This window comes from Hemibagrus wyckioides, linkage group LG11, assembly GCF_019097595.1.
Source record: "Hemibagrus wyckioides isolate EC202008001 linkage group LG11, SWU_Hwy_1.0, whole genome shotgun sequence".
NCBI classification, from domain to species: Eukaryota; Metazoa; Chordata; class Actinopteri; order Siluriformes; family Bagridae; genus Hemibagrus; species Hemibagrus wyckioides.
The window spans coordinates 14553753-14575806 of NC_080720.1; the positions used below are offsets into that span (position 1 = coordinate 14553753).

General features: G+C 40.2%; 1 protein-coding gene across 1 annotated transcript in view; it reads right to left on the minus strand.

Annotated features, from left to right (window-relative positions):
* The window catches only part of pde4ba (phosphodiesterase 4B, cAMP-specific a), a 149314-nt gene that overhangs the window by 117898 nt on the left and 9362 nt on the right, over positions 1 to 22054 (minus strand). The window contains exon 2 of the mRNA XM_058402476.1: positions 1065 to 1145. Within this exon, the coding sequence (XP_058258459.1) occupies positions 1065 to 1106 (42 nt within the window). The 5' untranslated portion in view covers positions 1107 to 1145. The remainder of the gene's footprint in view (positions 1 to 1064; positions 1146 to 22054) is intronic.

Sequence of the window (22054 nt, forward strand, 5' to 3'; positions counted from 1 at the left end):
TCACTTGAGCTACCATCGCCCCAAGAAACCATAGTGAGGCATGAACGGGGATTATTATTATTCTCTATTGTGTTGTTTTTCTTAAATTGTGCACAGAAAATTATTGAGTTAAATTAATAAATCAATCACATACAACACAAAGGTCAATAAATATTAATGTGTCTGTGGAGTGGGGATGTAGGCTACTAAGTTTTGAATTTAAAGTACTGTCAAGGTTTTGTTAAATCAACACACTCTCCTGTAGAGAAAACACTCCCATGGTTTGAAGGATAAGCTAACCAAGCATTCATTTGCTATGACTTACAGCAAGTGTTGTTCATATCTGTATTCACACTACTGGGAAACTACTAATTCTTGAATAGTGTCATATTCATGTTGGTCTATTTAAGCCTGAAATAGCATTCCATAGTTTCTAATGTATTTACAGCCTGAAATCTGTATTTCAGAGTGTTGTATTGTTACATAAAACTGTCAGACAGTGGTGTGGGATTTAATAACTACTTACTTGAGCTGATTTTGCAGAAGAAAAATCTTGAGTTCAAGGTCTGAATAGACCTGAATAAACGTAACTAAAAAACGACATGTTTTGAATTAACTCCACTGGTGAACACAAATCTCCAGAGCTAATGTCCAAGTAGTGTTCATGTCGGTAGTCTGAGGTCTCAACATCAGTGTAAATTCATCATTATGAGCTCTTCATTTGTTCATAAATAGCTCATAATTTTATAAAAGCTTTGACATATAATATACATGATTATAATTATAAAGTGTTGGCAGATTTCTAACCGCATATTATTTCAGCACCAGGACTCACTCCACTGTCCAATATGGTGGAACTGATGCCTGACTGCAGACTCTGATTGAAAGCGTGATAAAGACACGACAGAAAGATAAACGAAGTGGATGAGGATCACATCGTTTTTGCTCAGTACGGATTCTCTTTATCCGGCTTGCCTTGTCAAGTAGATACAAATCTGGGGACAGATTCTCCTAGTCACGACATCTCTTTCTCCCCCATATCATCAGGATTACTTTGTTCTTTTGATAAAGCATGTGTTACTCACCTCACAAGGCGACACATTCAACACACTCCTGCTCTTCCTCATCTTTTGTGGAGTCTTCCTCGACCAGCTACACCAACTCACCTGGGAAAAATCGACACAGCGTCACGTTAACAAGCTGTCTAAGGCCGAGAGAACTTGTGTTCTGCTGACAGGCAGCTTCAGCAGTCATTTCACTCATAGCAGTTACAGTATAATCATCACAACCTATCCAATCTGAGCTGAGCCACTCCACTGTGTAAAATTAACAGGAAATTGCATAACTGAGATTATAACAGTAATGACACTTGATTTGCTTAGTAAGTGACGTGTAGATCAAGCCTGTGGCAATAACCATGGCGAGTAATATCTCTCACAAATCAAGCTTTTAAATCATAATTATTTTTTTTTTACTGTTTATTGCCTCACATCACCTCAATGAGTTTTTCAGTGTGTGTTATAAAACAATGTAGAAATAATGGTTGCATTTGTAAGTGATCATACAGCACACACCTAATTCTACAACTTCCCATTTCTGTGCCTATGTCTGAGTAAAACAATCAATAAGTACAAACCATGTAGTGGCTCTGAACTGCTGCAAGCTGCGCTCGTTCACTAAATTATAGATGCTGCCAAAATAAAAGACCATCAGGCTACTTCACTATAATGTTCAAAGTAAACTTCTCCATTAAAATTTGACGAATGATGTAATATAATAGGACTAATGGAATGTTAGATGCGAGGATGAATTCAAGACTAGTGCTTGTAAATACATTTGAGATCTAATGGAAAAATAACAAATACTGGAAATTCTTGTTCTATAATTGCACTAAGATGAAAGGAGAAGATCATGACGATGTTTCTTGGCTGTCAGAAGAAGACACTCATGTAAGACTATACATATTTATGTCAGGACATAATAGGGCGTGTTGTTACATTTTGTGTTAGGCTTCAGCAGCTATGAAGCATCATCCCCTCACCAGCATCTCTTTTGTTATTTCCGGGAAAATTAATCATTAAAAACACACACACACACACACAGGCACACACACACACACACAACAAAGCTTGTCATGTTACTGAAAAATAAAAAAAGAAATGAAATAATTGCAAAGTCCCCTGCCCTGTAATCTTTCCTGATGCAAAAAAAAAACGTTAGGAAGCAATGACATTTATAGTTGAAGACTAGTTATAGACTTTATGGGCCCTAAAGAAGAAGAAGAAGAAGAAGAAGAAGAAGAAGAAGAAGAAGAAAGAAAGAAAGTAAGATTCCCTACTGTTTTCCACAAAGATGGAGGAATATGGGGAATATGTTTTAAATGACAATGTTTTAAGCATTTAGTTTTACAGTTTTTCGATGATATTGAAATTTTTACACCTTAACAGATAATTTCTTCAAGTAAAGACAACTTTATAAACTTTAAGATTTGCAGTCAGTGTATAATCATCAACAAAGGGCTCATGTTTGTATCTACACTTATTCATGTAATTATCCAATCAACCAATCATGTGGCAGCAGAGCAATGCTTAAAATCAAGCAGATACAGATTAAGAGCTTGAATGGATAGAAATAGGATCTCAGTGACTCCTAACATTCTCAGTCTCTAGCTTCTAACATCCAGTGAAGTTTTATGGATACAGCGCCCTCCACAATTATTGGCACCCCTGGTTAAGATGTGTTCTTAGGCTTCTAATAAATTCAGTTTTTTTAAACAATATAAAACTACAATGCAAAAAAAGAGAAAAATCTGTCCTTTAATTGAAGTACAATTATTCAGTGGAAAAAAATATCCCACATTTAGAAATATTTTTTTTTACATGAAATCATGTGTGCCACAATTATTGGCACCCCGATGGTAATACTTCATACAACCACCTATTGCCAACAAGACAGCACTTAATCTCCTCCTATAATATTTCACAAGATTGGAGAATACAGAGAGAGGGATCTTTGACCATTCCTCTTTGCACAATCTTTCTAGATCATCCAGAGTCCTGGGTCCTCTCTTATGCACTCTCCTCTTTAGCTCACCCCACAGGTTTTCAATTCGATTGAGGTCTGGGGACTGAGATGGCCATGGGAGGACCTTGATTTTGTGTCTGCTGAACCATTTTTGTGTAGCTTTCCCCACATGTTTTGGGTCATTATCCTGCTGAAAGACCCAATGACGACCCATCTTCAGCTTTCTGACAGAGGCCATCAGGTTTTGATTTAAAATGTCCTGGTATTTCAAAGAGCTCATGATGCCATGCACTCTAACAAGGTTCCCTTTCAAGGAACATGCATCATGACTGACACTATGGGAACACTTTGTCGAGGAAGAGTGTTTGAAGCTCCGTGTGCACACACGCCAATTTATTGGCTTGGATAGGACACGTGACGGAGGAATACATGCCAGCATGTCCATATAAAGGCATCTCATCCATTCAGCTTTTTCGTCTTCAGGAAGCGCTCTGTTGTATGAGTGTCGAGTGTCTGTCCAAGGTAGGTATGGCAAAAAATTTTAAGAGGTGTGTGCATCCGTGTCTGCGATTTGCATGGTTTGCTTGGGTGAGGAGCATGTCCAGTCGGCTCTCGAGGGATCCGGCTGCATGCATCGCGGGAGAATTCCTCCTCGCAAACTCCGATCCCGTTTGGCATTGATTACTGGCGGCTTAGATCATGGGGTTCGCAGATGTAGTTAGCGGAAGCGGAACAGGAGACGGGTTCTTCCCTTTCTCTTGTCCTCTCCCCTGACTCTGATGTCCGCATTTCAGCTTCAGGAGCTCACGCTGCGATTTCTCCCAACCCAGAAGTGGATATTTCTCTGTCCGCGTCGGGTTCTGAATAATGTCCCTGCACACCATGGTGGTTTTGCAGGCCTACCAGGCTGACCTGCTAAGGGAGCTTGACTGCGGCGAAGATCTGAGCCACGGATCTTGCGCTCCATGCAACAAAGCAGACAGCCCGTGCCAGAGGCATCTGTGGCTCAACCTTACGGGGATTAAGGACAAGTCCTTTCTCACCGGCACCAGGAGGTGAAGCATCAATCTGCAGCGTTTATAGAGTTTATCCCTCTGCGCAGCCCAGGCCATCGTTCAGCTTCACCTGCCCCCCTGCTGACAGAGCAGAGAAGAAGGCTAGTGTGGCAGCCCGTGCCCCCTTATCAAAATCCAGGGAGGCCGGCCAGCGGGCCTGGGCTCAGGCCCATCAGGCGAGACCTGATGTGAGGTCAGTCATCTCGGCCAGGCGGGCCAAGAAGTAATCCTGACACCCGAGGGCTAGGGTTACTGGGAGCACTCTCTTCAGTGGGGCTTTCCCTACCCTCTACCCCACCGCCTATAGACCCATTCTCGTTCCTGCTTCCTTTATACATCTCTCTCTCCGCTCTGAACCTGCCAGTGTGCTGTTTCAGGACACCAGAGGGGACAACATGAGTTTGACACCTCTCTCAGACAACCTGGCAGCGTGGAAACTTCTGCCAGGTGTCGCTCAGTGGGTCCTAGATACCGTAAAGAAAGGGTACAGGATCCAGTTTGCCACCCGTTCCCCTCAGTTTCAGGGAGTGCTGCCCACTATCGTCGGCACACACCAAATTTCGTTCCTCCAGGGGGAACTTCTCTCCCTTCTGAGAAAAGGGGCCATAAAGCATGTTCCCCTTCCAGATTGGGATTCGGGCTTTTATAGCCGGTATTTTGTTGTACCAAAGAGAGACAGGGGCTGCGTCCAGTTTTGGACCTGCAAGCTCTGAACTCTGCCCTGAAGAAGTTCAAGTTCAAGATGCTCACTACAAAACTGATTGCATCACAGATCAGATCCGAGGACTGGTTTGTGACGATAGACCTCAAGCATGCCTATTTTCACATTGCTTTCGGGATCAAAGCTTACCAGCTTCGGGTTCTTCCTTTCGATCTAGCTATGTCGCCACACCATTGCGTCTCCAGGGCATCCATGAACTCAATTACCTGGACGACTGGCTTATCCTGGCCCACTCCAAGGCCATGGCAGCCAGTCACCGGGATGTGGTGCTTGCCCATATGAGGCCTCTAGGCCTCAGGATCAACCCAGAGAAAAGTCTGCTTTCTCCATCTTAGAGAACCACTTTCTTGGGGGTGATTCAGGACTCCACCACAATGCGGGCATGTCTATCTTCTGCTCAGGTGGCTTCCATACTGTCAACAGTAAATGCTGTTCAGCTAGACCAAAGCCTCATGGCGGCAACGGCCAGTGTGATTCTTTTGGGTCTGCTTCACTTGAGGCTGTTCCAGTTCTGGCTCAGAGGCACGGGCTTCCATCCCTGCAGGTATCCCTGCAATGCCATCAGGGTTACGTGCTGCGGGCTTCGTACCCTACTTATGTGGACAAGGTTTCTTGCCTTGTGTCACCATCGCAGGACTCTTGGATGGCCGCCCAGCCCACAGTCTTTGGGAAGGCCCTCAACTCTCGGGGCAAATAAATTGCCTGGAGACACTTCCTCCCATACCTCAGGGGCTTCCATGTGCTGGTGTGCACAGACAGCACAGCAGTGGATGCTTATATCAACCATCAGCGCTCGTGCCCTCTGTTCAAGTTGGCGCAGCAGATCCTGCTCTGGACAGAGACCAGATTCATCTCACTGAGAGCGTTTTTCGTACCAGGGCGCATAAATCGGGAGGCAGACTTCCTGTCAAGACAGGTGCTGACGCCTGGGGAGTGGCGGCTCCACCCTCAAGTGGTGGAGACCGTCTGGCAGATTTACAGCTGAGTGGAAGTGGATCTGTTCGCCTCCAAGGAGTCAACACACTGTCCGCTATGGTACTCCCTTTCTCATCCAGCCCCTCTGGGCCGGGATGCTCTGGTGCAGACCTAGCCGAGGCTGCATCTGTATGCCTTTCCCCCGGTAGCTCTGCTCCCTCAAGTCCTAGCCAGAGTGCAAAGATCTCCTCTCTCAGGCATGAGGGGCGATTCTCCACCCCTGCCCAGAGATGTGGAAGAGATGTGGGCCCCTGAGGGGGACTGGTTCCTAGAGGCAGGCCTCTCATCAGATGTTTTGGAGACTCTGCTGAATGCTAGGGCCCCCTCCACTAGATAGCTGTATGCTCTTAAGTGGAGGCTTTTTAGTCTCTGGTGCGCTTAGCACAAGCAGGACCCAGTGCACTGCCCGATACAGTGCTGGGTTTCCTACAGTCTCGCCTCCCTCAGGGCCTGTATTGTCCAAGGCTATCTTGCACCCCAGGGCTGGATAAGTCCCAAAGGTGCCCAGAATGGCCGGTCGTCCGGTCATCCTGCAGGCCTTCTTCCTTCCGCCCCATGAGTCGGAGGAACAGGAGAGGCTGCACTTGCTCTGCCCAGTCAGAGCCCTTAAGACATATGTCCACTGCTCCAGCTCGTGGTGTAGGTCCCCCTCCCTGTTCGTCTGCTTTGGGAGCCGGAATAAGGGTAATCCGGTCTCCAAGCAGTGCTTGGCATACTGGGTGGTAGAGGCAATTACCCAGGCCTATTCCTCCGCCACGTGTCCTATCCGAACCAATGAATTGGCGTGTGCACACAGAGCTTCAGACACACTTCCTCGATAAAGTTTTCCAATAGCGTCAGTCATGATGCAGCGCCTCGTTCCCTTTCCAGGGAACCAGGTTACATACGCAACTGTAGTAGTTCCCAGGGCCTTTGGAAGAGAAACAGGCCCACAGCATCACAGATCCTCCACCGTACTTCACAGTGGGCATAAGGTGCTTTTCCGCAAACTCATCTTTTGTTTTTTGCCAGACCCACTTAGAGTGTTTGCCAAAAAAGTCTCATCTGACCAAAGCACATGGTCCCAGTTGAAGTCCCAATACCGCTTAGCAAACTCCAGACATTTATGTTTGTGATTCTTTGATGCAGTTCTCCAACAGTGAGCTTTGGAGATTTTTTTACTTCTCTTACCATCCTCCTCACTGTGTGTGGTGGCAAGATAAATTTGGGTCCTCGTCCAGCCTTGTTTGTCACTGTTCCAATTGTTTTAAACTTCTTAATGATTCCTCTGACTTTAGATATGGGCAAGTTTAGGCTATTTTCTTGTAGCCATTGCCTGACTTATGAAGGTTGACACACATCTGCCTTACTTGAATGGGGTGTTCTCTTGTCTTTTCCATGTTGAAGAGTGGATAAGAGAAATAGGCCTCTGTGTCACGTCATATTTATATCCCGGGGAAACAGGAAGTCATGAATTATTAATTAAAACTTTCTGGATACTCTGATCAACTTTAAAAATTACAGTAAAAATGAAAAAAATGCTTCAATTACATTTATTTGTTTAGGAATTGTTAGGGGTGCAAAAAATTGTGGAACAGGTGATTTTATAAAAAAACAATTATTTTTTAGCCATAGATTTTTTTGTATTTTTTGAGTTAAATGTTAGATTTTTCTTAACCAGGGGTGCCAATAATTGTGGAGGGCGGTGGAAATGTTTCATTGATGACAATTCAGAGAAGAATGCCCAGGCTGGTTCAAGCTGGAAGGAAGGCTATGGAAACTCAAATAAGCACTCTTTATGACCATAGTGAACAGAAAAGCATCTCAGAATGCAAAATGTACAGAGAATGCACAAAACAAATTCGAATCAAATCTTGAGGCTAGTGAACAACAACAGACTGGATGTTTTTTGTCTGTTCAGCACTAGCAGTTTGCCGATTATTCAGACCAGCCCCTCTGGCACCAACACCATGTAGTGAACATTAACTGAAGCTCTTGACCTGATTTTGTTTAAAAAATAAAATAAAATAAAAGTCCTTAAAAGGGCTTCTCATTTCCAGTTTCCACATGCCTAGGAATCTACCAGGGATGGTGAAGGACATGTGTCCTGTAAAAGCCACCACTTGCCTTGATCCAATTTAAGCCACTGAATTTGAGTGATAAACAGCCTCCTGTGGGACCCCAGACATTGCAGCACTCTATATAATTTAACTTCAGTCATAAATCCTCAAAGGCAGAATTCCAAATGCCCATCGGAAAGCTAACAGATCTTTGGCGATGTTTCTGAAAGCATCATAATGCTATGCACAGGCATTTCCCAAACCCTTTATCTACACAACGTAAAGCATTACATTAAAGCTATCTTGGAGCATGGCATCGAATGCAAGATTTAATTTGATTTTGAAATTGATATTTATAATTTATTCTATCTCATGTTCAGTACATTAAATCTAAAATGAAATATACACATTTCTCTTTCATCTAGAGTGGAGAGAACTCCTTACACACAGTAACCTAAGATCACTGAATTTCATTAGGACAAAGTCAGAACTGTTGCTTATAATGGTGTTCGACTCTGTAGATGGCTCTAAAATAGACCTTAATTAGCAAAGCAGCTCCACATCATTAAACTGCCACCATCATGTTTTACAGTTTGAAAGAGGATTTGGTTATGTTATGCTGTTTTATGTGGGTTTTTTAATGGAATGTTCTAGTAGTGCTGCTGCAGAACTGCAGGTCCTCATACATGTGTGCTTATAAATGATTTCCTTTCTCTAACTGTGTGCTGTATGTTCAAAAAAGTGCAATTATGCAACCAAAAAATTCATTCTGGTTTTAAAATGAAGTCTACTGTGTTCACTGATGGAGAAATCTATTTGTGGCAAACGCAATTTTAAAGCTATCGTGACAATTGTAATCTTTAATCGTCATAGCAAAAGTGTTCATTTCAGTTGCAGTCTAAAGCCACCTTCAGAGTTTCTAAGTGGTATCCTACCTAGTAATCTCATGTACATGACCAGGTATAACATTATGACCGCCTGCCTAATATTATGTTGGTCCCCCTTTTGCTGCCAAAATAGCCCTGACCCGTCATGCACTGTGTATTCTGACACCTTTCTATCAGAACCAGTATTAACTTCTTCAGCAATTTGAACAACAGTAGCTTGTCTGTTGGATCGGATCACACGGGTCAGCCTTCACTCCCCACGCATCAATGAGCCCTGGCCGTCCATGACCCTGTTGCCGGTTCACCACTGTTTCTTCCTTGGAAACCTTTTGATAGATACTGACCACTGCAGACCGGGAACACCCCACAAGAGCTGCAGTCTAGCCATCACAATTTGTTTTTCTTACCTTTAATCAAAGATGCTACATTTTTTTCCAATTCTATGTACCTGAATGTGCACCAATGGACGTTTTGTGGAAATCTATCTGTGCATAACTTCCATAAGTCTGTTCTTTCCCAGAGGTCCACTGAATTCTCAATAATTCTCAGAACTAGATACTGAGTTCTACTGTAAAGAACAGTTAACAAATCCTAGGTGTAAACACCATCTGTATTTACTGCAGTAACTTTAGAGCTATATACTAGTCCAAAATAACTGTTTAATCAGTTTGCTTTGTCTCCAAAATAATTAAGTTGAATAATTTCCCTGTGTTGCAGCTGCAATCTGATTAAATACTATAGCAGATGTCACTATAGGCGATGTGCCATTAATAGTTATATTTGATAAAAAATACTGTAGATGAGTCAGAGAAAAGAACAGCCAAGGCACACTGATCAGGAACATTTGGAATCTAAGTTTAAATGATCTGATTACTTGCTAGATAATTAAATCATGAGATAAAGCTAATTATGTAGTAGCCAATTCTTCAATAATTCTTGGTCAAAGTAGACATATTAATGTACATCATGTCCTGGAGTGACCAATATTTTGGCAACCCAAACCATTTGAATTGCTTGAATCCAATTACTGTTGTCCAATAAAACATAATGAAGATGGTACAGTTCTTTCTGTTTCACTGACTGTCTACTTCTTGATATAATGAGCGTTCCCTTGGGCTGTTTGCTGTCATTATAAAGCCATGTTAATGCATTTACAATTTCATTCTGTAGCGATGCCAATAACTGTAAATGCTTAATGGATGTTCATTGTTTAATCTGAGAGGGCCTAATCACTGGAATTACACAAAAGTGACTTCACAGCCACTAAGCTGCTTCCCCTAGTGAAGCAATTTAGATTTACTTTAATAACCCCTTACCATGGCAGGGGAAGTTCTACTCCACTAGTGCAATAATCCACACTATCAGAGCACTGTTGAGTCTAGGATGAAAAACGGTTCAACATTTCTATGAGTTCTGTAAAACGTGGACTCTTTACTATTTGACTGTGTAATTGAAGTGGAGACAAAAGAGGATTTTACTGGTTGTATACTGGTTATTTATAGCCCTTCTTTTCCCTCTGTAGCATCCTCCAAACGTAAATGCATAAGCTGTAATATAATATAATATATATATATATATATATATATATATATATATAAATATAATATAATATATATATATATATATATATATATATATATATATATATATATATATATATATATGCTAAATTATAAGCATATTAAATATATGCTTAACTACCAACAGCAGTTACTGTTACCATCATGGTAGTTGATTAATTTCCTAGACCACAATGTCCTAAGTTGTGTAAATACATTTTTGTTTGTTTTTTACTTATTAAACAATGACATGTTACTGATAATTATAATTAATGTTTTGCAACAAACAAGTTAGTTCCCGTTATCATCTTCCTTCACCATCCTGTCTATTACTTCTCTCTTGAAGTTAACAAGGAGTTGAAAACAAAACACAGCTTGTTGTGTTACAGAAAAACACAAGCTCCTTTGTCCTGAAGACTGAGGTGCAAAACTTCCTGACTGTTGCAAAGTGGACTGGAGATTCTATAAACTTCTATAAATATTAAATGACCATCTCCTAACAGAAAACATCACCATATAAATGATCTGAGTTGCTTTTTGTGTGCCTGCTTTGCTAGCTAACAGTATATTTTCAAAATCTGTTAATCAGCTGTAGATTATGTGGATTATCTAGAGTAGAAAAAACAATGCCATAACAATGCCAAGCACATTAATATACAGCAAACCTCTATATCAGAGGTGGTGGTATTAATCTTTTAAAATCACCTCCTAAGAATTAGATTTCACAATTCAACAGTGTTGATGGATAATAAACAAAACAGTTTACAAATTACTAGCAAAACATTTTAATTAAAATACTGTGAGGTGTTTGTGGGAAACCAGAACCTCACCAATATTCTCTTTCAACCACTGTGGGCATTTGGTGTTTATTCTTGTTCAAAACCATCAGATTAAATATGAGTCCATATAATAAAAAAAGATTAATGAGCTAAACTACTACTTTCTAATAAGCTGAAAAACAGTGCATGTCATGCAAGCAGTGCATACAAAAAAGCTGCATTAATGAGCACTGAATCTTCATCAGCGTATATCTGAGGAGGAATTGAAGTTACAGCTTAATACGATCCATTATCCTCCATATGACAGGGTTTTAGATTACACAAACATGACTGAGTAGTTAATTAGTTTAGGAGTTGTTTACTGTCGCCCAGTGAACTACCTATTACTCTGGCAATACGAGACAGATAGATGGATAAAATATAACTTATTGATCTCTAAGAGGAAATTTGGATGTGAAAGATCTGGTAAAGAACGTCTCAATCGAATCAACCTGACAACTGTAACTACACTGCCAACATATCCTTGGCTTGCTTGATTGGATTTTTCACTGATGGCTAATTTAAAAGGAGGGCCAGTAAAACTGTTGTCTCTTTCCAGAAAGCAAGCTATATTAACCTTTTAAACTCTAAGTAGCCATTGGCGAGTCCAAATTTGTTTCCCTTACTTACATAATTATATAAGTACAGCAGCAAAACAACTGTTTTGGGCTTTTTTCCCTCATCTTTTATATATCAGTTCTTCCCAGAAAGCAACAAAAACTACTGTAATAAGGGGCAGATCATTATCATTGTTATTAAGGGTGGATTATTAAGGGTGGATCACAGTCGAACACACAAAAACATGCTCACTCGTACATAAAGGAGCCCTCTAGGCCAGTGTTCTGAAATTGCACAGTTAGAAGAGCTTTAGTCTGATTCTCTAAAGGTCCCTGGTTTGATTCTGTGTTTTGGCAACTAGAGTCAATGGTGACCTTTAAAGCTGATGCATATTAGATCTCATATTTTAAAACAGCAAATCCCAACATTTAACATTGTACACAAGCTGCAGCCACTTGGCCATTCTGCTGAAATTGCTCAGTTGGGAGCGTGCCAGACTAAATATCTGAAAGTCTCTGGTTCACGCTGGGGTTTCAGCAGCAGAGAAAAGTGTGAAAAACTCGGATGCGTTCCCTGTGAATGCTTGGCTGTCATGCCGCATCCGCACCCCTCAGTTTACATGACAGCATGCCTCAATACATGCATACAATTTATTAGAAACGCAGTCAACTAGCTTGCACCCCATTAAATAACCCCACTTTTCATAAGTGGCTTTGAACTCTCTGGTGCCTGATAAGGTGGCCGAGAGGTTGAGGTGGTAGAGTGCTAATCCACTGTGCTCTGCACACGTGGGTATGAATCCCACCCTTGTTGCAGTGCATGGCTTCTCTTTATTGCTTTGCACCTGGGTTTGTTGCAAGCTGAGTGCTTCGTATCCTCCCCACGAGACTGTGCTAGACCACCTCTCTGTCCGGTAACCCAATCACCACTATAGCCCGAGCAGGCCTACAGAGCCCACACCTACAGAGGTAACAGCTGAGCACATAGCTTTAAGCCAGGATGCATCGAGGTCAAGGAGCTGTCGCGAACCAAGGCCTTCCTTGGGAATGATTAGATGTCTCCTGTAGATCTGGTGAAGTGGAAGGTGTGTTTGGTGCACAATAGTCCATTTGTAGTGCCCTTACCAGGCTTCCTCCTTGTCTGGCAGAATGACCATGTCACCTTCTTACCACACATGTTTAAAGCCAGCTAAGCCCTCAAGTAGCATGGCTGAGTGGTCTAAGGTGCTGGATTCTGGCTCTTTTTGGTCGCTGCCAGGGAAACTTTTCAAGGCACCACTTAAGGGTCGCAAAAGTGTTGTGGGGCCTTGGCACCACAAAGGCTTTACAGTGATTGTGGCTCCCATGCCTTCTGTATATGCACTTAAGAAAAAGATTGCTTCCAAAGAAATTTGCCTCACCAGTCAGAATAGGGTGCACAGTTGCATGTTCAAAAACATGCTCGCTCACACACACCGGAGACATGAAGACACAGTGCTGAAATAGCTCGGATGGGAGAGCGTTACCCTGAAGCTCTGAAGGTCCCTATTTCGAGCCTGGATTTTGGCAGCTGCACTCAGTGTCGGCCTTTAAAGCTGTGCTGCAAATAATACCTTAAATTTTAAAACGGCAAATCCCAACAACTACATTTAGCATTGTACACAAGATGCAGTCACCTGGTTGCTCTGTTGAAATAGCTCAGTTGGGAGAGAGTGTCGGACTAAAGAACTGAAGGGCCCTGGTTTGCTCTGCGGTTTTAGCAGCTTAGAAAAATGAGAAAAACTTGGATGCTGTGCATTCTCTGTGAACGCTTGGCCATCATGCAGCATCTGCACCCTTCAGTCTATATGACAGCATGCCTAAATAGACACATACAGTTTATTATGATTAAAAACACGGTCGCCTAGCTTGTGTGCCCTGCTTTTCATAATGTGCTTTGGAAGCCCTTATGTCTGGCAAGGTGGCCGTGATGGATTGCTAATCCATTGTGCTCTGCACATGTGGGTTCAAATCCCATCGTTGTTGTGGTGTGCTTTCTCTTTTCTGCATTGAACCTGGCTTTGTTGCAAGCCGAGTGCTTCATACCTGCTCCATGAGACCGTAGGATTGGGTGGGGCAAGCACACGTGCAAACACAACATAAACAAAAGCACATGGAACATAAAGAAACCCTGTTAGACCACCCTCTGGTGTTCAGGCAGGGAACTGTCCAGCAGTCCATGACATGCAAAGCCCTTGGGGGTTTGGATCTGGCTGTTCTCGAAAAGAGCTTGTTTCAGCACTTATGACAGCATGCCACAATAGATGCATATAGACAATTTATTAGAAATATAGCCACCTAGCTTGCGCCCCATTAAAAAAAAACCCTGCTTTTTATAATGTGCTTTGCAAGCTCTGTTGCCCGCTGAGGTGGCCGAAAGTTTAAGGTGATGGACTGCTTATCCATTGCTAATCCATAACTGGTCCATGAGACCGTGCTAGAGAGGAGTGAGAAAAGTGAAAAGCTAGCAATGGGCCTACATGTTTTGCAACTGTGGGCTGCCTTTCTACGCTGGTTGGACACAAATGCTGTAAGTCTCTTCGGGGGCATGGGTTTAAATCCCACCGCTGCCAGGGAAACTTTTAAGGGTTGCTTAAGCGTTGTGGGGTTTTGACACCACAAAGGTTTAGAACTGAAGCTAAGCAACCTCCTCTTTCCAAAACCAATTCCCTTTCACTTACATTCTCACTGCTTGTCTACATAGTGACATTCACTCCAGTGTTGTGGAGTGACCGATCTGAGTGCTGCAAAGATTTCCAAGTTTTAAGCTGCTCCATTATTGCTACCATGCACTATATGTTTAGCATGGAAACACACTGAGAGTAGGATAAAAAGGTGCAGACCTGTTATACTTCCACACTACCATATAGCAGTTATTGAATAATAATCTGCAAGATGGAGAACTGACTCGTAAGGATTTTTTATATGTGTCATAAGAGATGTGATATTCCATCTCTCAAATATGACCTAGTTCGCTCTAAGTATTTTAATTTTCCTCGATCATCCTCTGAAGCCTTGATCAAAGATGGAAGTGCTACATCAGCCATGTTGAGCAGGAGAGGATGACCCCTGGGAAACGTTGGAGACTGTTGGCTGCTTGAGCAGTGTCCTAGTAACAGTCAGGGGAAACTGCACATCAATCACTGAGCATATTTATGTAGCACTCACCAGTAGTCTCTGCACTTCCTACAACTATCCTAAACTTGAATTGAATCAAACGGTGGAAACTCGGCTCTGCAGCCCTTCACTTTATAACCAAAAGCCTTGGATCAGATCTGGCTTGTGGGTTGCTATGACATAGGATAAAAGCCTCATGCCAAATGAATACATCTAATGTAATGAAGAATGACTTCAATTCTCAGAAAAGTATTTATAGACAGTGAGATAGCAAGCAAAATAAAGAATAAAGGAACACAAAATTGACAAGAAAAATTAAGTGCCAGATTTTTCCTGACAAAATGTCTTTAGTCAGAAACAGTGAGCGGGTACAGACTTTATCTCTCCTATTTGTTTCACTGTAGTTACTGAATGATTCATAGTAGTTATTAAATAATCATCTTTAGACTGAATAAATGAATAATAATGTGAATATTTAAGGAATAAAATACAAAAGTAGATCCTTATCTTATAACAACAGACTTGATATTTATCTTTTTGTATTATTATCATTTTATTACTGCTATTAGTATTATTTTTATTTAGTTGCAATGAAAAATCACTTGCAGTATACTCTGTTTTGTGTCATAATATTTGACAAATAAAATATCGTTGCCAAAAAACATAAATAAAACATCTTCTGGATCAAATTTAGAAAATATTACAAGGCTCTGTGTTTATACAATTACACTCTACACTTAAGATACTAGCCCTTTTTACTTTCCGTTCTATCATCGTCCTGTAGTACAGATCTAAATAGTAACAAATTGCATGCCCTCCTAAGTCTGTCAGTTACTCCCAAACAGTGAGAATCGAGCAGTAAACCAAATAGTGTAGCCACTGTGGAAACCCACAACTGCTAAAAACCAGAACAGCCTGCTCTACACATGCGGCAGGTCGTCAATCTTTATCACACACGACTGAGCAGTCTAGGGTAAAATCAATGCGGGGACACAGAGGGAGGCATTTCGTAATTATAAAGCTCAGAGTGAAACATGTGCTGTTCATACCACAACACAAACAGCAGCTCCAGGACAGCACAGCAGGATATTATGGGAGCTAAATGAACAATGTTCATCAAAATATTCCCTTTGCTAAACTGTTTAGTTTTAAAACGTCAATGATAAGGGAGCACTTACAGCATTAATAGGAGACTTTATTGGACCCTGTAGCTCCTGTCTCTGAGGAGATGCTGACGTTCCAGTTCAAACCAACAGGGAGTGCCGAAGTTTCCGAAAGAAAGAAAGGTACAAATGAACAGAAGAGTGCAACAGGGACAGTGGGGATTTCCTGGTTATTATACAGGGTATATTTTGTGATCACCCAGTTGGTGTGATGCTTGGCAGCTGGTCCCAAACTCACAGTCATATGAGTCTCATGTGGGGATAAATGTACGTAAACACCTGTTTTTCCTAGTCAATGACACAGGAATGGGAGTTAGAAAGATCTGGTCAATTCATCTTAAACGGTGCTCTAATATAATCTCTAGACAGACAGGTTATACCTCTATTACCTCCATTACTTGGTAATGGACATGTTTTCATTTTTGAATGTGCATTTTAATTGTACTGTGTTTTCTCATTGTTTATAAAATAAATAGGTATGAATAAAAAGGTACATTTATTCCTTACCTTATTATAGCAAATGTAAACAGTTGTTCCCTCACTGCCATTTTTCTCTCTCTCAAATTTAACATGACAAAAGTAATGTAACTTTTTGCTGAGAAACTGAAAAAATACAGTCCTCTATTTTAATGATAAAAATATGAAGTTATAGCTTTACCTCATTATTTATTACAAAACACTGAAACTGCAGGCTCCGTCCATAAATGATTTTCTTCTAACAGAAAACTTTTCCATATCAACAAGTAAAGATTTGTTAAATAGAACGCTTTAATAGCCTACCAAAAAGTCCCCGGAAATGAGCTACTCATTAGTCCCGAAAACTACAGAAAATTAGAACAAGTGCATTAATATAAACCACTCATTTGAATTAGGGTCCAAATTACGGTCAAAGCCGCTGACTAATACCTTCTGACCAATCAGATTTAAGAATTTAACAATGGTATAAGGCCATATATTACTTCCTCTTAACATTCAGTCTATAAATTACAAGCTTTCTAAGTTTGCTGAAGTTCCCCAGGATTACTGAACCCTCGTAGCTCAGTTCACACAGCTGTTGTGAAGACTAGCACATTTATGTCACTGCATAATGATAGTGACTCTGTAAAATCGATGTCATAGTGTGAATATTTGTTACAGATGAACCATGATGAATAATTAATTCTATAAACCTGATGTGTGAAGGTGCACCCTGTTCTGTTTCAGTGACCAAAAAGTTGTGGGTTAGGCTTGTACTATATACTTGGGTTGTACAGTCACGTGTGATAAAAGTCCACCAAATAGATAAATAAATGAAAAATTGAATTATGCTACATTAGTAAGCCTTCTCTGTTTGTGCAGCAAAGAGTAAAGATTGTAAAGTAAATATTATGAAATACTTCCAGCCTTTCAGCGCCTTCTCATCAGGCTTATCACTTCTTCAGTTCATAATGCCCATAAGGAATTACACCTTAAAAATGAAAGTTATCCAAAACTGAGTGCAACTCTGTGAACACATTTATCCATATTTATAAGTGCAGTCGGTTTACCCTAGTCTAATGTAACAGCATTTCATGCTGTGGATGTTAATTTGCATCATTCCATCCACATTCCATTGAAAGAACTTAGATTTCTTCCCATTAAGGAGAGCTATCCATTGGAATTGACAGCATCTGACTGATTTCTCATCAAATCTGCATTGCAAAGAGCAAAATATTTCTAATCACACTATAAGCTTTGAAAAATTTTGTTTATACTCGTTCATTTTAAAAAATATTCTCTGTCTGTTGCCCATCTGTTTCTGGTTGTGAAGTCTTGGTACAGATATTCAAATTATTTATTCATCATTTATTCATTTCCGAGGCACAGGTCGATACACAACACAGGAAGACAAACTTTCTTTAAAAGTGTGTACAGCAGTAAAATACTCTAGCCTTGACATATGTCAACATTTATTTAACAGGTCCATCTCAGATATTGATTGTGTAACTCGAGCAGGATCTGTATGCTGCCAGAGACTGAACTGTTTGATTTCTCCGATCCTTGTGCAATCAACCTCACTGCTTTCATAGGTGAGAGAGCTTTACACAAGGATATAAGAAGAATAAGAATAGAAGGACCACAGGACATTGCTGTTTCTTCTTCCTCCTATTCTCCACCCCACTGAACACCTTTGGAATGAACTGGAAAGCATCAGTGCCTGATCTCACTAATGCTCGTGTCTGAATAAACACAAATCCCAACTGCTACAATCCAAAATCTAGTGGGAAGCCTTCCCAGAAGAGTGGAGCTTTGTAACAGCAAAATGGTCAGGTATTCACAAACCCCTGGCCCAGTAGTGTACTGTAAATATAAACTTAATGCACTGCATGATAATGTGACACTTAACTGCTATCAGTAAAACACACACTACTCATTGGACATTAGAAAATTTGTTAGAAATGGATAATGATAAACTATTTGTTCATTTCCTAAGGGAAAGGTCTGAAGGTCTGTTACTTTTCCAAGCAACCAAAGATGCATTTATAATTAGTCCATATAGATATTTCCCTTCGTTTTGCACTTAAACATAAACTGACAGGTAGTCAGATGTTGTTGTAATGCAATGTAAACAGAGGTAGAACCCATGACTTTTCATCTGAAGAAACTGAGACTGTATCTCTGTATTTCTGTTTTCTTTGACAATAACAAAATTGTGACTCTCAATTTCATACTGAGTCTTAAACTGAACCCCAAAGGCACGATGAACATGGGTGAATAAAACATGTATTATGTCTCAGAAAATTGTCCTCATGCGTAACACAGCAAGAGTCACAAAGCTGATACGAGTCTAAATTATTATTTTATAAGATATTATCTATCATATTTTAATCATAGCAGATTGCTCACAATTTACTATGTTCTGCTTAACTCGTCTACTTATTGTGACATACTAATGCTGAGCTGTAGATGAAACATCACCTGCAATATTTATGTGCTCTCACTCTAGCAACTTGAAAAATATCTGAAGATTTGAAGGGTATTGCAGTTGTTAGTAGAAACATTATGTACATAGCTTATTAGGTAAGCCTACCAAATACAAAAAATGAAAAATGAATTCAGACAAATACAGTTACTGCTAGAAGGTTTACTTAATTCTACATTATAAAGACACCAAAGCAGAGTGGCATGCAAAAAAAATGTTGCAAAAAGAAAGTCAATTCTTAGGCTAATGGTTAATATGATACACTACATGGTGTTTATATTATGAAGTTTAATTGTTAGATTTTTAATAGAATCCTTAAACCAATAATACAAACACTGACTAGATGACACACAAATTGTGATTTAGATATACTTGTGAATCAGGTCAAAGGATTCATTAAAAAGAATTGGTTCAAAGAATGATTCATGAGCCACATGCCATTAAAAAAACAGCTGATCAGGGATCACAACAGCAGATTTGTAAACATTTGTGAAAAGTTATGAATCAGCGGTGGACAATGGTGGACATTATCTTATCTTGTCATGCCAGCATATTCAGAGCAACATTCAACACGATCCTTATACTGGGGATATACTCAAAGACTATCAAAATTCACATAATATACAGTACATTAAACCCGGTCAACATTGGGTTGCTAGGTAGGGATACAGTTTGCAGTTCACATAATGCAATTTTATCCTTCTAACTAATCATATGTAATGGATGGCAGGTTTTGTTTTAAATGGAACTCTACCCATAACTTTCCCCTCTCTTGTTTTTTTTTTTTTAAAGCTGTCAACAACTGTGTGTGAATTCGTATACAGCCTACAAGCAAACTGGCACCTAATTACAGCTCATTTGTGTTAGTAAGAACATCATGGTAGCTCCAATAACGACTAAAGATGCATATTTTTTTATGGAGATCCTATCAGCAAATACTGAATTCTTGGAAACTGGCTGGAAACCAGCATTTTGTTTGAATGGATTCATTTACATTCAAATTGGAAGCAGTTTACATGCTGTTTGGAACGTATTTCAAAGGATGAGAGACTACTTATCTACTTGACTGTGAAGCGAGTTGTGCGTGTTGGTTGGGGGGGGGGGGGGTTGGGGGTGCAGGTTTCCACATCATTTACACCCACAACAGGGTTTTTTTTTTTTTAAACTGCCAAGAGAAGTTAATTATGCAAAAAAAAAGCACCCTCTATAGACAGACTTCATTGGAAGAAATTAAGATGATCAGAAACCAGGAAATCATTAATGCTGAGAGCTGGACATCCAGATGAATTTGAAAGATTTAAATCAAGGTAAATCTATAATGCACAGTGTCTAGCACAGACAAACCAAGAAAGAAAAAAAACTCAGGATCATCTTGTCACCTTTTTAAAGGAGTCGTGTATTGCTTTTGACCATTCCAAAGATGATATGATGCAAAAAAAAAAAAAAGGATCTAGTTATCCTAAAGCAATACATCAAACTCTTATTTATTAGTTGTAAATGTAATTTGTAATTGTTGGGCAAATTGCTGAGATATAAGAGGAATAAAACATTCCTGGAAAAGCTGTAACATCAGAGTGGTAATAGATCACACCATATACGTATTGCTGATTTTTTCATTATCCTATAACAGCATGTGCCCAAGTGCTTTATTCCTTACATAATAATAAACAACCCAATAATGCTCTCTATATTCTTACACTCATGCAGGACCACGTCTGACACAAATCAGAAAAAAAGGTGCCATAGGAATCCCAGGGCAGTTTAATCAGAGAAAATGTGTAGAAATTATTATAGGTATTATAATTAATTAACATAATATAATTAATTACAAATAAGTTATTAAGTTATTATAAATGTTACCTAGTCAAAAAAGGGCTTTTTGTTCAACAGTAATGGACAAGTAATAGATACTGTACACTACTAATTATCTGTTAATGTTCATTTATCAGGGAAATTCTTTATCTGACCAAAGTCTACATATACTGTATGTGAAGGAAACAATAAGAAACATGAAAGAAAACGTGGAATGTAGCATGCTATTCTGGAAACTATTCACCTCTTGGAACCTTTCCCCAACAAGCTCACCCTGCTGCGTCTTTTTTCATTCTGCAAAAATACATCTTTCAATTCAGACAGCTTTCATCTCCTTGTTACCAATGTTTCCCTTCCAATTCATCTCTTTTCCCTCCCGTATCTGACCTCCTGCTCATTACAGGTAGAGATGTGGACCTGCTAAAAGGACAGACGGTAGAAAGGGAGGACAGAAGGTCCATGGGGCAGTGTTGGTTCCAGACAAAACCGTCCCAGATGACTCCAATCATGGCAAACGTTCCAGCTTTTCTAATCCCCTGGAGGTAAGAGAAGGATAAGAGTAGGACAAGGGGAAGTTTGCTTCTCGACTGAAACAGAATAATTGCAAAAGCTAATTATTCTGTGGTTCTAAAAATATCATATTAAACAAGACACATTAATTACATCCATATTTGACTTCCATTAAATTCATTTCCTTCCTTCTCCCAAAAACATGCTGAAAGACTGGCTACTAGATATTGCTCCAAACTATAATCCAGGATAATGCTGAAGATAACCAAGACAGATGAATAAAGGAACAAGCATCTATATACACTGATCAGGCATAATATTATGACCACCTGCCTAATATCCCGCTTTTGCTGCCAAAACAGCCCTGACCCATCATGCACTGTGTATTCTGACACCCTTCTATCAGAACCAGCATTGACTTTTGCTCTTTACTTCTTTTTAAACCACATAACAAAATTATTTATCTATCCACAGTAAATGGCTATTTTTCAACATTCAGTTAAGATGCAGTTACACTGTCATCTAATTGAAAGATCATAAGTGTGGAAAGGAATTTGCAGCAATTTCCAGTGATACCACTGCCTTTGATGTCTGGGATTCCGGCGAGTGCAAATGGTAATATTCTTGCCAATGTGGAATGCTAGATTAGTCCCTCTGTCTCAGATCCAGGATGATGGGAGACTTGGCTTGCAGGTGGAATTGGCAATTCAGGCAGTAATCAGTCGCTGACTTCTGTCTCGTTTCCCGATCATGAAGACACCAGATGGCTTGTGCCGTCAGTTTGACCAAATCAAACCACCACACACTGAAGGAAAAATAATCTTATTATCTGAACGCAAAGCTCCAGCACAGTTCGGTATGAACACAAACATTTAGCTG